Source organism: Aureobasidium pullulans (genome assembly GCF_000721785.1).
Source record: "Aureobasidium pullulans EXF-150 unplaced genomic scaffold scaffold_7, whole genome shotgun sequence".
In the NCBI taxonomy this organism is placed as follows: domain Eukaryota; kingdom Fungi; phylum Ascomycota; class Dothideomycetes; order Dothideales; family Saccotheciaceae; genus Aureobasidium; species Aureobasidium pullulans.
The window spans coordinates 1,007,378-1,020,104 of NW_021941027.1; the positions used below are offsets into that span (position 1 = coordinate 1,007,378).

The following is a 12,727-nucleotide window of genomic DNA, read 5'->3' on the forward strand; positions in this document are numbered from 1 at the left end:
CATCTTTTTCTGGCCTGTCTTATCAGAAGACGCATGATTATCATCAGTCACAATCGACATCTCTGTCGTATTATTGCGCAGATTTCAGGCTGTCGCAAGGCAAGACCTTTCTGCAAACCAGCCAACGTCCACCGAGCGCCGCCTTCATCGGGCTGCCTCAAACAACCATCTAGACGGAGCTCTTTACTGGCTCGGATCATACGCCTTCCATCGCAACCAACAAGTTCACCTGCAAATTTCTTATCAACTCGAACGACAAACAAGGAATTCCGATCATTAATTTGCACTGCCTGACCAGACTGTGCCACTCAACTGCGGGGCCGATTGATCTGTCTCGCAATAACACCTTCTTCACAGCCCGCTTTCACTCAGAATCATCACACAGCTTTCCATACGATTCCGGCTCCGCTGTCTGTTTCATCAATTTCCGCCCTCACCCACAACTTCGACCAACTCAAACAACCCTCCACGCTTGAGCGACAGATATGGAGGGAGGACCTGCTGTGTCTGCCGAGGCTCAAAAAGCCTACATGTATAGAATCATGGGTGCACGGATTCAGCGCGAGCGAATGAAGTCTGCTCAGCTTAGTCGGCGCTTGCAAGGCGAGGAAGATGAAGAAGGCGAGGAAGATGAAGAAGGCTACGACTCCGAACAGTACCCCGACTCTGAGCCTCAACTGTCCTTCCCTGTCCCCGCCATCGACGGCCTTGATGGTTCCAAGCCTGCTAAGCCAAAGGAAGAGAAGCTCGATCCCAAGCTAGTGGGTATGTCTGTCGGTTTCAAGAATCTCTATGCTGGAAAGGAAGATCGCAGAGGCCGCTTCCAGTGGCAGGAGACCATCCCGGAGGATCTTGTGCCGCCTGCTGAGAATGCTGAGACCCAGAAGTGGGCTTTTGTTGCCAGATATACAAAGGTAAGTCCATCGCTCGACTCAGCACTGCTGTTCTTGCTACAGTCACGCAAAGCGCTTATCCAATGGCTGGAGAGCCTTCATTACTAGACGTCCAAGGCTGATCTCAATAACTAGGTTTATGGCGATCCTCGCAGAACGCTGGCACTGCACTCCGTCGTCATCCAGTCGCCACTCCTGAAGAAGGTGCTTGAGGACGTACTCGCTGGCTATCCCAACGTCACTGTTGGTCTTCAACGCCTCGAGTTCTCCGGTAAATTCGAAGCTCTGATCCACCGCTTTCCCGAACTCAACTCGGCCATCGATACACTGCAGAAGCAGCTCGAAGACGAACGGAACGCCTCGGCCGAAGTGGCCACAGACGAGGACCTTGAAATGTCTGGAGTGTCCCTTGGCGAGCACGATACACCTGTCAGTGGAGATAAAGCCTCAGAAGTCGCGGAAGCCAACGGCAAGAGCGATGAGGAGCAGAAGCTTAGTCAGGACAAGACCAATGGCACCAAGTCTGCCTCTGAGCTTACTCCCGAGTTAACTCCCAGCGACACAGAACTAAGATTGAAGCACACAGTACTGCTGCGAGACCTCCTCTTCAATGAGTTTCAAGTCTTGCTTGAATCCTCTCGAGACATGAGGGCTCAGGGCGTGTTGACGTACGAAGCTCTCTGGACCATGTTCGAGCCAGGTCACCTCGTCTATGCTCGCGAGGAAGGTCAAGACCGCGTCTACAACATGCTATCAGGCAAGCACGGTCTGGATGCGGAAGAGAAACCCGTCTTCTGGCTCAAGGTGCGCTACATTGACTTTGACGGCACAAAGTTCGGCTGGAGACAAACCAAGATTAGTATTTCGGACTACCAAGGCACCTGCCCTATCGCCTCGCTTGCTGCTTACCCCATCAACTTCTATGCCAATGAAGACGCTCTGCGCGAGAAGCTACTGAAGCGCGGTTCGGACGTTGAGTCTCTGGTCGGCACTCACTACCGAGCATATGATGGAATTGGATGGAAGCTTGACATGTACGGCCAGAAGGAGCGTCACAGCGTCAAAGGCAGAATCATTGTCGACACTGTCGGTTGGAATCGATACAACCCTAACCAGGCCATCTTCACGTCAGCACTCGATAGCAAGGGCAGCGACAAGTCTGCGCCGCCCCACTTGCGTGCCATGTTCCTGCCGACCTTCGGCGAATCGCTTGATGACGGTTGTGGAGGCGGTATGCCGCTCGATGGTTAGTCTATTGATCTGTTCTGGTGATTCAAGTACACAGCTAATTATTGCGCAGGACACTTTGGCGACGAAGAGGACGTCAAGAAGCTTCCATCCCTTACCGACGACCAGAAGGTACTCTGTACACACCTCATTCGTGGATATGCTCTCAAGGAAAAGATCTGGCTCAATTTCTTCGTGAATTCAGTGCAGGACGTCGCCTTCAACAGTTCTGCCTTCCAGTCTTTGGTCTTGCCTGAGGATACCAAGGAACTCATACTCGGCTTCACATGCACACAACAATCAACTCGTATGGCATATGACGATGTCATCGAAGGTAAAGGCCGTGGTATCATTCTGTTGCTCTGCGGTCCTCCAGGTGTCGGCAAGACATTGACAGCCGAAAGCGTGGCCGAGGAAATGAAGGTGCCGCTATTCATCATGTCCGCCGGAGACCTAGGCATGGATTCTAAGCATATCGAAGCTCGTTTGCTATCCGTCTTGGGCATGTGCACTCGCTGGAACGCCATTTTACTACTGGACGAAGCAGATATCTTCCTTGAGGAGCGCAGCCGTCATGAGGTGGAACGCAACAAGCTTGTCAGCATCTTCCTGCGCGTGCTTGAATACCATGAGGGCATCATGTTCCTAACCACCAACCGCGTTTCGACCTTCGACCCAGCCTTCCAGTCTCGTATCCACATCAGTATCGACTATCCCGAGCTATCTCCCGACAGCCGTCGCATGATCTGGGAAAACTTCTTGCGACGCCACAATGACGCCCAGGAGACAGTTCGCCTCTCGCCGCTCAAGAACCCAGCTTCGTCAATCAAGTCGGTATCAGAAGCTCAAGAAGACAAGGACGATGCTGCTACAAAGGCCAAACACGAGGCTCTGACTCGGCCCCACGCCATCACCAAGCAAGAGATTCGCCAGCTCTCGTTGCTCAAGCTCAATGGTCGTCAGATCAAGAACATGCTCAAGACAGCTCAACTGTTGGCCAACCGTAAGGCAGAGCTATTGCAACACAAGCATATCAAGACTGTCCTGGACGCCACCCAGCACTTGCACAACGCTAGTAAGGCTACCGAACATGCTCGTAGCAGCATCTTCAACTGAGCCTCCATAATCTCACTGAACCCCTGGAGCTCTTGGAAAAAAGACCATACATTGCATCAGCTCTTTTCGCTTGAACTCACTGGGCCGAGAGAGGTATGAAAGAAAAGATAATCATTGGGACATGGAAAGAACCAAATCATCAAGCATAGCATAGATAGCTTTTCTCGGATTCTTCCATACAATCATTCTCCGACCCAATCCAGCTTCCTCATCATTGTCTACATGCAGTATCCCAACCAGTTTGATTTAGATTGTGGTGAAGCCCGGCAGATATCACCTACTCTGCTCATTCGAAATCTCTCAATCGAGACCGGGAAAATAGTCAGAAAATGTGAGAGAGATATGCAGAAGGGCAGAAAAGGATTTAAAAAGTCATACAAAATGGCCGACGGAATAACTAGTGGGAAACGTGTCATTGCAAGGATCAATCGGACCTTCTGCAAGAGGTCACCGGCAAAACTAGATATGCAGACTCATGTCGACAATTTTGAAAGTGAACGTACAGACCCGAACTTGGGGCCAATGGAGTCGTCTGCTAATTGAGGTGAGGAAAACAGGTCTGTGAGACACCTGAAAGGCAACTTCAACTTCGAAAAATAAAGATGGGAGAAGGAGGTTTGCGGGGAGTGAGCTGAGCAGGTGAGCTAAGTAGGAGATGATGATGCGTGTACACGGTCTGGATCATTGACCTGGGATATTTTTTGCGTTGTCTCCCTATGAACAGTCTCTGGAGATTGAGATTTTCAATTGAGAGTTTTGGAGAGAGTGACTTTGACACAGATGAGGTGTTGGTGGTTGGAGAAGTGGTTTGAAGTCGGGCATCAAGCAGGGATTTTGGGCGCCTGTCTCTGTCTCGCCAATCTATCGTGTTTTGGTCCTTGCTTCTGCATAGCTCGTTGTGACCGTGCAAAAGACTACTTGTGGCTCAATTCAACTACGCGTACTCGCCATACATTGAACATATTATTGTTTCGATAATACTTTGATCGTGCACATATTGTTTTGGAGTGGCTATGCTTCCTGCGCGATGGTCCAAAAATTTCAAACTTGTTGTAGGAAGGGGGTATAAGACCGAGCCATCGTACTATAATTCTCCTTACAAACACACTCGAAGAAGACTAAATTACAGGCAACAGGACGGTATGCAGCGAGCAAGACTATGGTAGCAGATAGCAAGAGTAAGTGGAGCAAACAGTAGCTCATACAAAACTACCAGGTCGCTGACTCTAACAAAACATCTCTGATGTTGCAATCCTCTTACCAGTCATTCTGTCATGGGATTTTACATGTATTCTATACAGGAGAAGCAATGCACAGAACATGTTTCACTGACCTGATTCGCACATAGGCGTATCGAAGCATAAACAGGGTAGTGTCATCCACGAGATCGTCGACTAGGAATAGACCAGCTCCGATGAAATCGGCAAACTCTGGCTCTTTGTGCACGCAGCCGTTTCAAAATTAGACAACTTCTGTGCCAATTATATATGTAATGCACAAGCCTCGAAAGCTCTTGTTGTCGAACTTGGGTATCAATGCGTGGAAATGAGGAACACAAATTTTGTTACGAAGGTCATGAACCGACCCGCTCAATGATATCTGTTGTCTTAATCCAAATTCTGATTTACTCTCAGAGGGGGGACTGTATAGTAGGGTTATCCTCCTCTATTACTCTTACAGGAAGCAGTCTTGTATCGTATATCCAAATATCTTTTGCATGTTAAACAAACGTCCACCGCATGAGACGCCTTTTTCTTGAATTTCCATGTAGCAATTGACCAAACTTTGCCTTCCAAAATCTAGTATAAAAAGGATCACGGTCCTCCTATACACCAAGACCCAGTACCATCAAGATGAGATTCTATTGGGGTCCAGTAAACCCCTGAACTAGAGCTGATGGCTTTCAACTGACATGAAGATTCAAGCCTGATTAAGACCTCTGTGCAGAGGCAGGAGAGACTCGGGTCCATGATGCCAAGTTTTGTCGTCTTGTCTCTGCTCTCGACAGATGAATACATGAAACTGTCGTTCTGTGGAGACGGAGAGTGCAGGATAAGGAAGACTTGTGCAAGACCATGGACCTGTTGGATACATTGAGGTGTCTTGAGCTTTTGAGGGCGAGCTCAGATCTAGATATTGAGATGACTTATAAGCAGACACATGCGCTGCTGAAAGGGATCGAACGATGGAAAGAACCTCGTTGGAGAGATACACCCACACTGTGATATACCGATGATCTTACGTAAATCTTTCTGCCCTGTTGTTGTATTGTGACTATAATGTGGCGGCTTTTTTAGCATGACTATATCGGTCATACTCGCGAGGGTATTCTGAATTAATGATGTTTACAATCACAGAAGGAAGATTGACAAGAAACAGAACCATCTCGTTGGTAGTCAACAACAGGCAGTAGTCACACATCAACCCAGTACTCCTACATCCATATAAAACGAATGTCCAAATACCAACTTCATACTCACCACAACTTCTTCAAGGCCATCTTGCTTCTGTCTGTGACGTCGAGCTCAACATTCGAGCTCATAGCGACACCGCTGTCGCCGCATGTATCTGATACAGACGAACACTGCTAACATAAGCGCAAGGGAAGGTACACAGGCATGACCACCGGGTCTGTGAATCTCACAACCTGATCTCTTTCTGGGCCGGAAACCAGATCATGACAGGTAGAAAGGGTTGGACAGGAACATTGAGATGCTAGCAGTTTCACTGACCCGAGGGTCCTGTCTATCGGACTGCCTTGGAGTTACCCGAACTGATAGCCAGACTACGTAGAAATTCAGGGCAGCCAGTATGATGAAACCATTCAGCCACCAGAATGACCTCCACCTGCTGGGTGCATATGCAAGAATCCTCCCAGTGTTGATGGTGTATATATAGCCAGAAGATGTTGACTCAATCAGGCTGTTCTTGAAGTTCTTTTCGCCCATGCGATGATTTCCGTCTGTGGAGGTCATGTACGGCTGTAAGAAATTTGAACAGACTTTTTCATTGTGAAGATACATCTGAATTGATCGGTCACGACCTTGGAATGGCATGGTTTCACCGGTACGTACTATAGAACATGGCTTTGCTCTCAGCCTTGCAGATACAAAAATCTTGAGTTACTAGCTGTCTTGATGTTTTCCAAACCAAGATCTACGTAGGTCTAGAGAAGGGGTCTCGCTAGGCGTGATCCCATTCAGGAGTCTACCATCATCCATGCAGTTTTTACCTTGCTTCCGACATCAACAAGAGCCACACATTAAGGAGACCAGGTCAATGATACCTCTATTACATTGCTGCTCCTTCAGAAGAAAGAATACAAAAGTCTTGCATGTCTAGAAATTGCAACGAAGGCTGTGTTGGTAAGAACAAAAGGACAAAGGAAGTTCATTGACCTTATTGTTCTTGTCACTTAATGCTCCAGGTGTTGTAGCATAACCAGAATTGGTCCAATTTGGAGAATGTCATCTTGGTTTTGTCCTTCAAGCCTTTGTCGACTTTGGCAAGTTTCCTCCCTTGGTGACTGCCACGGTCTTTTGAGCTTTGCGTTTCAGCCAGTGGTTGACAGCGGCAGGAGTGGCATACTAACCATTGCTTCTTGTGCATGTCAAATCTAGACTTCTAGATTGCAGAAGAGAAGTGTCACACGTACTTAGCTTTGTATGTAAGCATACTTTGGAAGCAGAGTGTGTCAACTCCTATACCTTTTCCTAATTAACATTGATATGCTGCTTGTCAAGTTGCAAAGTATGAGTGATTTCCTGTCGGTGAATTTGTCCTAAAGATCCTTACATTCTTTGTCTATCTTAAAAGCAACATCAAGTAATGCCTGTTTCCATTTGTATACTTCTCCTCTTTTCGATAGAAGAAATTCTTCTTGTCCAGACACTATAAATTACAGACTGTTCTGCTCTTTCTTCCTCTTCTTATTAACAAGGCCGATCCTCGTCGATGTTCGAGCAAGCATAGCAAGCCGACCAATTCGTCTCGGTATAAGTTTCTCTGCCAAATCTACGCCCCATTGATCGCCGGTGTCGCCGACGAAAGCAACCGGGTCCGTAACGTCACTACACTCTCTGACTCTGCGTCTACCGTTATCGCCGCTATCCTGTCCCTATGCTTATGTCGTCCTGTAACCCGGTCACTGCCTCTATCGCCGACGAAAGCAACCGGGTCGATGATAGTATTGCCATCTCCGCTTTCTGACCCATACTCTTATGTCGTCCTATAACCCGGTCACAGCTTCTGCCGGCGAGGAAAGTAATAAGGTCGATGATAGCACTATTTCTCCTACTCTATCTTCCTATGTATACATGTATTTGAACGCTCCACTCCTTTAAGACAAGATACAGCCAGTTGTAAAAAGGCAGGATGATTTTCGAATCATTAGAAATGTCCAGAGAGAGTAGCATTAATTCCCACTCTCACTGGTCAATGACTCCAAAATCAATTCCATCTTGCCTTTCTGCAAGCATGAAATCGGCATCGCATGAACCTTAAGAGAGGAAGAGATGATTAGATGTTACGACACTCCCCGTCTCAACTACACCTCTCGAAAATCTGACAAAATGCAGGATGGTATTTAAGATCGGGGTCATGTCCAAAGAGAGCAGCATTTCTACACACTCTCTCTGGACAATTACATCTCTTCAATATCATTCTGCCTTTTGACAGCTAGATCACCAGCCTGATTTATACGAGAAAGGTGTATGCTATTATAATCTCTACTTTGATACATCGATCTAGGGGCGACAGAATTCCATTTACCTTCTTAGTACGACGAGTGATATCTTTACCTACTTAAACTTAATTTCCATTTCCATTTCCATCATTCCTATCATCCCTCTCCTTTTCTTCCCTTTTTTCTTTTTTCTCTAACGTCAGGGTGACACCATTCACAAGTAGTTTTTCGACAAACCCTCCTATTCCACCATCACCTTTTCCTCTTTTCGTTCCAATATTCCGTTTATACACTGGAATCATTTTTTTCCAGGAGGATCCGAAGCTATCAGCGGTTATGTCTTGTGGTCGTCGCGTTATCGTCGATATCATATTTTCCAGACCTCGAATTCTGCAACCCGCCATCAAGACCGCCACAATCCCACAACATGTTTCTGGGAACGGATGGTTGTTTCATAAGAAGACTTCAACTATGCCCATGGAAAATGAGAAGAAGGGTGCTGAAAGAAGATGTCCAAACAGGAAAGTTTTCGCCAAATAGTCGCATCGAAGCGGCAAGAAGAGAAAAAGGGTCGTTGAGCAGACGTAGATGTTCTAAGTCAACATCATGCTGCGACACGAGTCTTCGTTGTGTGACGTTAATTCAAGCGAGCTTTTCTTGGAATGGTGGGACCACTGCACTCACAAGGAAAGATGTGTCTTACAAGAGGTCGCAGTGAATGGCAGGCAGACGAGGTGAAGCTGAGGTGTTACAATGCAAAAGGTAGATATGCCATTTCAGTCTCGCGCTCTCAATCTATGATAGTTACTGCCCTCATGATGAAGAAAGGAGGGAAGGAAAGAACCCTGACTTATGATAAGCTAAAGAGGAGAGAAGAAAACACAAAAACCCGTCCCAGTTTCTCATGATTTCGCCCATGTTCGTTATCCTAGTCAAAGTAATAGCACGTAAAAGGAAAATTTGGAGAGATCGCTGCGTTGCGCCTCCCGATCGGAAAATGTAGCGTGACCCATTCTTTTCCCCCGGTGGAATGTGGCCGTCATGACAGAAGATGTATAACATTAAAAGAAATCGTCAGCGTCCGCTTTATTGCACAGTCATCTGCTCTCTCAAGCCACTGGGCTCGGGCTTCTTGCGGCGACCCAATAGTGTGGCGTTATCCAGGCTCAGCTCGAAAGCGCCACGGTTCTTGACCTGGCGCTTGGCTGCAGCAGCGACAGCGGCACTGTGCTGACCGTAGCCCTTCTCCTGCGGTGCTGCGCGAGGAGCCGCCTGCTGGCGAGCTTGGGCGGCAGCTGACAATGATGTGTTGCGCATTTGACGTTCGACACCAGTAACATCAGGTGCACCGGACTTGGGAACCTTGGCCGGAGGGTTTGCTGATGAAGCGTCGTAAGGTTGTGATTGGCCGTACTCATCCTCCTCGTCCTCGTCAGGTGCGTTGAGAGAGTTGATGCCATTGGCACCGCGGTATCCTTGCTTGAAGTTCTTGCGACGCTTACCCTCCTCTTCTTGACGGTGGACGGCGTATGAGACATCGAAGACCTCGCGCAAGTTGACAGCACCAGGCGAACGGAAGTCCGAACGCTTTCCGGCACCGGGAGTCTCGTCGAGGTAAGCGAAGTTGGGCTGGAGGGGAGTCTTTGAGTCGTAGTCGGCAGAGTGGGGTTGCTTGTAGAGAGGAGTGGCGAGAGGAGGAGCATCGGCGGCGGCGTGGGTCTCTTCCTCGGACTCACGGATCCAGGGGTGCTCGAGGAACTGGTTGATGTCATAACGCTTGTCGGGGTCGACAGTCAAGAGATGTGAGACAAGATCTTGGGCAGACTTGGAAATGTCATCCCACCAAGGAGACAGGAAAGTGTACTGGCCCTTGGCAACCTTCTCGGTGAGGACCTGAATGCTCTCATCGTAGAATGGAGGGAAACCGCAGAGAAGAGTGTAGAGAACACAGCCGAGAGCCCACATGTCGACGGACTTGGAGTAACGCTCATCCTTGACAATCTCGGGGGCGGTGTAGCCGACGGTACCGCAAGGAGTCATGGTTTGGCTGTCCCAGATGACCTTGGAGAGACCGAAGTCGGCGACCTTGATCAGACCGATACCACCAGAACCAACGCCCTTGATGAATTCACCTTCGTCGGCCTTGTCCTCGTCATCAGGCCCTCTGGGCTTGGGGTTTCTGGTAGGGACGAAGGGTGTAGGGTAGAAGAGCAAGTTTTCAGGCTTGATGTCACGGTGGACAACACCAGCTTCCTCGTGCATGTACTGCAAAGCCTTGGCCACTTGGACGATGACGTGTCGTGACAAGTCCTCGCTGAAGTAGGTGAGACGGACGATCTGGTGGAAGAGCTCACCACCAGGGCAGAGCTCAAGGACGATGTAGTAGTACTGGCGGGCCTCGGAGAACTCGACAAGCTTGACAATGTTAGGGTGGTCGAGTTGACGCATGATTTGAACTTCCTTGAGGATGTTGGCACGCTGTTGGAAATTAAGTCAGTGGCTGTCGAGCAGATATCCTCTTGAAAGTTGCAAGGAGATACGAAAGCAAAAAGAAAAGGATTTGGCGCACCTCCACTCCCTTGGGCGTCTTCTTGAAATCCGGATGAAGAACCTTGTCGCCCTATTCCACAAGCACTGTTGGCTGCTGCACGTACGAGATGTTGATGAAGAAAGAAGAAAAAGAAGAAACAAAGCAAGGAAGGATCGCAGACACGTACCTGGGTCGAGTTCATCTCGAACTTTCTCACAACCTTGATGGCAACCTCGTTGTAGACACCTTGGCTATCTCTTGCACGGTAGACGTTACTGAAAGCACCATCGCCCATCTTCTCGACGAGGCTCCATCTTTCCAATCCGGGGTATCTAGGGAGCTTGCCCTTGGCCTCACGCTCCTCTGCAACGATGCGCTCGAGCACTTCGGGGTCGACATCCTTTCTAGCTTGTTCCTTCTTTTGTTGCTTGTCGACGGCCTGACCAGCGGCAGCTCCGGCCTTGGCAGCGACATGACGGTTGTCGACGGCGGCTGCTGAGAAGTCGCCCTGAGCGGCATTTGCTTGCAGAGGCTGGTGGGCGTAGACGTTGGGATCACTCATGGCGTATTGGTCGTGATGCCTTTGCTCTTGTTGCCTTGGTGAGGCATGCTGTGTGTTGTGGTGACGCTGGGCGTGGACATTAGACACGGCAGGTTGGTCAGGCGGTGACTTTGGGTTTTGGTCCCGCGCCTGCTTGCCGTGACGGATGAAGTTCTTGAGATTCTGTATCGTTGACATGATTGATTAGTCGGGCTGTTGTGGTGTGTTGTATGACGCGCAAAGGCAATCGAGATAGGTGTATGTCGCCTTTTCGGAAAAAGGCACGACGAAAATTAAGAGATTGCGACGATGATAGAAGTCAATCAAAGAGAAGATGAGTGGTGTGGTTGTGTAAACGGCTAAGCCAAGGGCAAAGCACAAGAAACGTGGTAGTGAAGGGTGATGATCAAGCGGGTAGCGTGGATGGGAGGATGAGGGATAGATGGATCATGGATGGATGGGAACGAGGGGTGGATGCAGGGTTGGAGCAAGAGTTAGACGAGCAACTGCATCATAGGGTTTGATGACGTCGGATCGCTCTTGCTCCGGGGTCAAGGCTGTCATCCAACGCAAAGTGCTTTGTTTTTTGTCTTTGGGAGGAATGACACACACGAGCCCCCCAGCATGGGCCAATCATCGTTCCAATCAGCTGATGACGACCTCGATGATGTTCTCAATAAAGATGAACACCAGAAGGCCTGCGAAGACATGCCATCCCACGGGAAGTTTGGAAGGGGAAGGAGCGCCATGAGCGGCGCCAGGCAGAGGGAAGGATTGCTTGTGAGAGCAGGGGAACCACTAACCTCGATTTTCCACATGGTAACAACTCCCGCCGATCGACAACTTGTCCAATCTCGAGACCTTGCAGGGGCTGCTTGTGCGCAAGAGGGGTTCCTAATCTAAGAGAGATGAGATCCTTATGCCCTGTTGTTGCACGACGATGAGTGAAGTGAGGTAAGTACGGCGTCGCCTTTCCTCGAAGTTGGCTGGCGATTGTCTTTGCTTCCCCGTTTCGTTCGTTTCGTTATTCGTTCGCGATTACCGGCTGTCTCGTTTGCTTGACTAGCCGAAGGCTGGACGACGAGGCGGAAACGGATGTTTTATGAAGGGTGAAAAGAAGGGGACTCTAGGCGAAGAGAGATCGAACAGCCACAGCAGTTGAGGTCATATACATGGAGTTGTAGCTCTACAGGATGATGTCGAGAAAGACAGTTGGCGCCCGCCGCGCGCCGGCCGTTTTTTGCTTTCCTCTTGCTGCCTCTGCTCCGGGAACAGTGGGCTCCGCTTTTTCGAACAGACCAGCCCAGCGCTTTAGTCGCTCTTCAAGACTCGCAAAAGGCACCTATTTTACTCCACTTTCGAGCTGTTTTACGACGAGACCCTGATGGTGCGTTGGTGAAGCGAGTCAAGGCTTCAAAATCGACCAACCCCCTTCACCTCCATTGCTGCCACCGTCCCTATACCAAGGATCTCGCAAGATATACGACTTCACGAGATCTTGGATACCAAGCCTTGACATGGCATCCCTGCTGACTGTCAATTGAGCGCCATCTCGCTTTCGGAGCCTCTCGCTTTGTCCCTGGAAACCCGGCACCGCGACGCACGAAAAAACGCATGACGTGAACCCTGCATCGAGATGACGTCTGGGCGCGCTCAACCTTGGCACTTGCATCATCCCGCATTCGATAGCCGCGTTTCGACCACCTTTTCGGCTCTGCTTGCTTACGACTTTCATC

General features: G+C 49.2%; 3 protein-coding genes across 3 annotated transcripts; 1 reads left to right on the forward strand and 2 right to left on the reverse strand.

The window, feature by feature from the left end:
* Positions 1-569: 569 nt before the first annotated feature.
* On the forward strand, positions 570-3,236 carry M438DRAFT_271609 (P-loop containing nucleoside triphosphate hydrolase protein; the record flags this gene model as incomplete). The annotated part of the gene is made up of 3 exons (XM_029900498.1): positions 570-914; positions 1,029-2,139; positions 2,194-3,236. 3 exons carry the CDS (start codon positions 570-572, stop codon positions 3,234-3,236), a joined length of 2,499 nt encoding a protein of 832 aa, XP_029761794.1.
* A 5,770-nt stretch (positions 3,237-9,006) lies between these two features.
* On the reverse strand, positions 9,007-11,189 carry M438DRAFT_271455 (Ca2+/calmodulin-dependent protein kinase; the record flags this gene model as incomplete). The annotated part of the gene is made up of 3 exons (XM_029900479.1): positions 9,007-10,398; positions 10,490-10,540; positions 10,638-11,189. 3 exons carry the CDS (start codon positions 11,187-11,189, stop codon positions 9,007-9,009), a joined length of 1,995 nt encoding a protein of 664 aa, XP_029761795.1.
* Positions 11,067-11,879, reverse strand: M438DRAFT_344897 (uncharacterized protein). Its single transcript, XM_029905327.1, has one exon. It carries the CDS (start codon positions 11,807-11,809, stop codon positions 11,552-11,554), a length of 258 nt encoding a protein of 85 aa, XP_029761796.1. The 5' UTR covers positions 11,810-11,879; the 3' UTR covers positions 11,067-11,551.
* Positions 11,880-12,727: the final 848 nt, after the last annotated feature.